Source organism: Poromitra crassiceps (genome assembly GCF_964638095.1).
Source record: "Poromitra crassiceps genome assembly, chromosome: 5".
NCBI classification, from domain to species: domain Eukaryota; kingdom Metazoa; phylum Chordata; class Actinopteri; order Beryciformes; family Melamphaidae; genus Poromitra; species Poromitra crassiceps.
The window spans coordinates 1,272,801-1,278,494 of NC_139642.1; the positions used below are offsets into that span (position 1 = coordinate 1,272,801).

Consider the following 5,694-nt stretch of genomic DNA (forward strand, 5'->3'; position numbering starts at 1 on the left):
CAAAATAGCTGATACTTTGTCAGCTGTTTGGTGGCTTTAAACAACCTTATTCTCTAATAAAATGAACATAAGTCACCTAAAAGTTGACCAGGGCTGTTCTGTTGAAATGTATGAGCTTGTTATATTGCAAATTAATGCAGTTTTTAACATGAGGAATGTTGTGCTGATCACATTCCTCTCTGCAGGGAGCATGTTGCTTAAAGTGAAACTTGGCGATGAGGTTTTTGGCTGCATGCATTACTTAAAATGCAGTAATTTTATTTCTCTTATAGTGTTTGTTTGAGCCTTTTATGGTAATTCCAGTTTCATTGAATATTAGTTAGTAGACTAATGTGGACTCATTAGATATATCAATGACCTTTCTGTTTACACAAGCTTTTGTGCCTGTTTTCAGCATTTGCAAAGTTTGGTGTCCCAGCTGTAACAGAGGGTGTCAAAGTTTTCCACACTTCGGGGACTGAGTTGGATGATGAATATCAACTGGGGTGCTAAACATCAAATATGAAACAGGTTTGTTTCTTTTGCAGTTATTTGTCATGTGAAGCTTCTGTTCATTAGATAAGGGGTGGGTTTATGAAGGAACTGTACATAATGTTTTTTTCTCCAATCATGGTTAGCTGTCTCCACGGTATAATCTGTCTCCAGGGTAGCCTCTCCTGAGCGTCCCAGCGATCACCCCTTGATTCGTTGGACTCCCGGATAGTCAACCTTTCAGAGAGCCCTTCCAGAAAACGCCAGAGGCTGGATACAGAAGCCAAGCAAGTAAGTTGACAAACATGCTTGTTTTGTACGGACGGACCCCAGTAAAAATTGCACCATTGTTTTAGCAGCAATATCTCTTTCCAGAAATCATGACCCGGATACTCATGAAACTGCTCACAATGAGGACTGTGGATTATCTTGGGGTCATGATTTCTGGAAAGACACACAAGAGGTTTTGTTTATTTTTTGGTGCTTTGAACACCACAAGCCGAGTACCATCCAGTTCTTGTATTGGAGAGAAGGCAGACATCTCTACGGCCAATATCTCCCAAACTCATACATCTAACACAAAACAATGCATAAATAGCACTACAGATTTCATGAAAAATATGTATTTTGGATTTAAGGGTGAGCTGTCTCTTTAATGAAGTGTCTGTGTTGTCCTTTCACCCTCCAAGGAGCATTTCTATGATGGCGAGAGTGGCGCTGGGTACCTTGCTTGGAGGATTAAAACGATTCAGAGATGCAGGACTAAAGACAGACAAACAGCATTTGGAGGTAACACTGTAATAATAGTAGAAACATGTATGGAACGAAACGGTGACGAGATAATTTACTGAGTTTCTTCTAAAAAGTTGGTCTAATCCAAGTAACTGAAAATAGGGATGCACCGATCAATCAGCACGTGACCGGAAATGGCCGATTTTCAGCTAATCGGCCTCGACCGGTGACCGGCGCCGGTCAGTCCACATACTGTGCGCCGTTCGGCTTTCCCCTTTTTTTGTTTGGTTAATTACCTGCAGCTGCACGATGCACGCATTCACGTGACGTGTGCGCACCCCAAGCAGCCAAAAGGAAACACACGCCAGCATGTCCTCCTCATTGTGGAAATTTTAGTTTGTCACACACGGAGGGGCAGGGTACGTTGCAGAGTCCCGCTCAGCTGGAGTCCACTCCAGTCTGAGTGGCTCGCTTCACCTCACTGGCCCCTCTTCCCTGACCAGCTGCAGTCCACGTCACTGCTGCCTGCTGCAGATCAGCTGCTGCTGCTATCTGTCAGTCACATTGTAACGTGGATACAGGAGAGGACTATTTTTTCGTATTGCTAATAGAACAACGAACATAATAATAAAAGGCATCGGACCAGTGTGCAAGGTTTTCTGTGTGCGATGATTTTTTTTTCGGATGGCGGATAAAAAAAAAAAATGGTTAAAGTGACTGTTCTGCCTGTTCTATCGAATTTCACAAAAATGCAATTATCTGAGCTTTCCTTTTCAGACGCTGAAACCATGCTGTATTCAACTGCTAATGCCTACATAACTACTAACTCTACAAACTAACTCTTTTAGACAGAGAAAGCACACATTCTATTAGTTCTTTTGAGATATTTTGTGTTCACAAACTCCTAGCAGAAAATAATCCTCGGCTCTTGAAAGATGAGCCAGAATCCTCAAAAAACTTCTTGGCAGAAGCTACCTACAGTAAAAAAAGAACTGTTGGCAGTGAATGTGTTAAAGCTGGATTGAGATATTGTATAAAAAAATAGTGGAAGACCTTCTTGTGATGATATAGAACTGCTACATCTTCTGTATTTTGTAAAAATGCTGCTGACATTGCACATGCACTGAATTTTGTTGAAGGGCCACAGAAATTAATTCAAGTGTTTCAAACTTGTGTTGTTACAGGTTGGGACAGTGACCTCATCAGTTTTACTGCTGTTACACCTGATGATTCCACCCACTGCCCAGGGTCAGAAGAGACCAGGAAAGGTGTCGGCATCCCAAGCAGAGAAACATCTTGTGCTCTTCAAGAAGGTTTGTACTTTTCCCTAATTTATGATAGCCTGGTAAAAAAAAAAACATCCTGATCACGTGACCTCAAATTCTGTTTCGCTTACGTATCAGTCTGGACTTCCAGCCACTCAGTGATTTCAGTGGGAGGGAGTACTTGCCTTGACAGACAACTCCTTCAGCCAATCAGCGTTACCAAATCAAGTCGAACGGCGAAAATGTATTTTCCACTGAGAAACTCCCCTGGTGCACACTCTTGTTGGTTAATTGTTATTGAGTCCATTTCAGCCTTAACTACACTTATGGCTGTGTTTACCCTTACTATTGTTAATGCTCATTGCTTCCAGAAACCATACTGTTTGGCCAGCAGAGACCCTGAGTTGCATTGGAATTTTAGGAAATCTCTGTGTATCCTATATGTGACTATACCTAGAGCGAAACAAGATGTGAGATCACGTGGACATTATGTTAGGATGGTTCTTATAGGAAAGGAGAACTTAAACGAAAGACAATGCTGATTTATTTTGCACATGGTCTCACACATCTGAAAAACGTAAACCATTTTGCAGGCTTTCATTTACTTTTACAGTTATTTAGTTGATTTGAGGTCAAAGTTGATGCCAGTGATTTCATTCGTGCACAAATGACAACACAAGCAGCAACTTTAACTCAAATCAACTCAATAACTGTCCAAGAAAATGAATGGCTGCTAAACTGTTTACAGTTTTCAGGTATGTGTGAGATCAGGTTCAAAATAAATCAGCATTTTGTTTTTTTCCATTTAATGTCTGGGCTCTGCGCTAATAACATGCAAACTTAATGAAGATGCAAAGGAATATGCAATCGGCTCACCACAACATGCATCCCAGACAAATCGCCATACATGTCTCTCTCTCTGACCGCAGCTGCACTGTAGACAGTCCGTCCCCGTCGTGGTGGGACCCAGAAAGCTGGCTACGCTCTGCTGCCTCCCAGGCTGAAGCGTGAGCTTCTGTTACAGCTTTCAACCTGGGAGCCAGTCAGGCCAGTCCACAGCCCTGGCCAAGGAGCAGTGACAGCAAGGTCTGCTGGTTAAGGGGCGCGCTGTCCCTGGTGAGAGACGGCACTCCACGGCATAACACTGATATTACAACCATGTAATTCTAATCGTCTGTTTGTGTTGTTTGTCTTCTCAGACCGGAACAAACATCCAAGAGCATCTTGATGCCATCACTAGTGCTCAACCCTATCTCCTGGCTGTTGGACCTCAGAAGAATGCAATCCGCCAGTTCTTCATCATCCTTGACAAGAATGACACACCTTACAGGTCAACCTCTTCCCTTGCTGCTGTGGATGAACTGTTTGAGGCACATTTTGTCTTTGGCACAACAGACAACACCATGCTCCACAACATGTTCACATTCATCCAGACCACAGTGTACAATGTTGATGTTTGCGAAGTCAAGCAGAGTTCCCGTGTTGCTGAAGTCCGGGCAAGGCTGCTTAGGAATGAAGTGTTCTGTTTGTCATGCTGAGTTAACTAGTTCAAATGCGCTTGTTAGGCATTTCCGGTTAGTTCATGGTTATTTGGATGGAAGAAATCTTTGCCTTCAATGTGTTCAGACTGGATGCGGCCGTGTGACTGTTTGGTACTTTTTCTGGTTTTAGGAAACATTTAAACACCAAACATACAGACTGTTGACCAACAGATTGACACTGATGTTAATTTAAGCAGTGTAGACCTAGATGATCTAGGAGAGGTGGTGACTGCTAATGTAGATGAGACAGCCATAACATCTGGACTGTTGTCAAAGACGAATATTCATTTGTGTGCTCTATTCCATGCACAGGACATAGAGTGTTATGGTTTAATTTGATACTTAAGGCCACTTGTTAATGATTTGAAAGTACTCGCTCAAGAGCGGGACTTCAAATTCCCATGTTTAAACACATGATTTGTGCTACTATTATTCAGGTCACTGTGGAAAATATAGGTTTGCATGGTCTGTTTGGCTTTGTGGAGTCATTTGGGGCTCGATGTTGCTGTCGTTTCTGTCTCCTTGAGAAGCATTGTTTGAAGATGATCCGGAAGTTGTACTAAGAACTATCGATATGCACACACAGCACTGTCAAACTATGCAAACAGATCCTACACTATGTATATTGTGTGAAACACACTTGTCTGTTAAATTCACTTTAGTAATTCCACACAGCCAACAGTTTTTCTGTAGACATAATGCATGCTGTTTTAGAGGGGGTCCCTCCGTTTGAGCTGAAACTTTTTCTGCAGTACATTCAGGGCAACTTCCTAAATGCTGAACAACTGGCTGGTAGAATACATGCTTTTGACTGTTTACAACCAGCAGCCAAACCGTCCACCAAGAGTAAAGTTGTTGGATGGAAGTAATGATTTGGAAATGAATGCCATACAGTCTTGGTGCTTATTGCGCAATATGCCTTTGTTATTTGATTCAGACAGATGATCTAAGTTGGTATCTTCTACTTTTGCTTTTCAATAAATGAAGACATTGACATAATGAATTGTGTTTGTTTGTTTTTTCACATTACATGCAAATTTTAAAGTATAGTAGTAGATTTAGATATACACTGACAGGAGTTAATTAAAAATCAACACTTGGAATAACTCCCACAAGGAGTAAATACAATAAGAGTTAATTTGTATTCACACTGGTGAGAGTAAGCTTTAAATTAACACTCAGTGTTAACCACTTCTAACATTGATGGAGAGTTAAATTAAGATTAACTCTCGGAGTGAACTAAAAGTAACACTATGGGTGTTAATTACCTCATAGTGTAATATTTTATTAACACTGTTCAGTGTTGTGCAGGGTGATGCAGTGTTAAATTTGGACTCTTTCTAGAGTTGAATTAACTCTGAAATATCAACACTATGTCAAGAGTAACTTTAACACCCTGTGGTGTGGGACCATATGTTATCCGAGCCAGTGTTAAAAATAACTCTTTAAGTGTTGATTTAACACTGCAAATTTTACTGTGTACCTTACACACACAACACAATACCGGTCCGGAGCCCCGGCAAACTGGATTTGAAGGCCATGTAGCGGCCTGATAATCTAGCTATTCAAAAGACTACTTAGAAGCAGCTGAATGAACGTCTGTGTGTGTGTGCAATTCATTCCACAAATTTCAAATAGGGTTTAACATTTTTATTGTGAATCATTTGGGAAACCCTAACCCTGTT

At 41.3% G+C, this 5,694-nt stretch overlaps 1 protein-coding gene across 2 annotated transcripts; it reads left to right on the forward strand.

Annotated features, from left to right (window-relative positions):
• The first annotated feature begins 393 nt into the window (after window positions 1-393).
• On the forward strand, window positions 394-4,114 carry LOC310776259 (uncharacterized protein). Of its 2 annotated transcripts, none has more exons than XM_083636468.1 (5): window positions 394-510; window positions 618-762; window positions 1,161-1,260; window positions 2,388-2,516; window positions 3,668-4,114. In XM_083636468.1, exons 3-5 carry the CDS (start codon window positions 1,171-1,173, stop codon window positions 4,004-4,006), a joined length of 558 nt encoding a protein of 185 aa, XP_083492594.1. In that variant the 5' UTR covers window positions 394-510; window positions 618-762; window positions 1,161-1,170; the 3' UTR covers window positions 4,007-4,114. The 2 variants fall into 2 exon arrangements, with proteins under 2 accessions (XP_083492594.1, XP_083492595.1); XM_083636469.1 differs by having other exon boundaries at window positions 405-510; window positions 646-762.
• The last annotated feature ends 1,580 nt before the right edge of the window (window positions 4,115-5,694 follow it).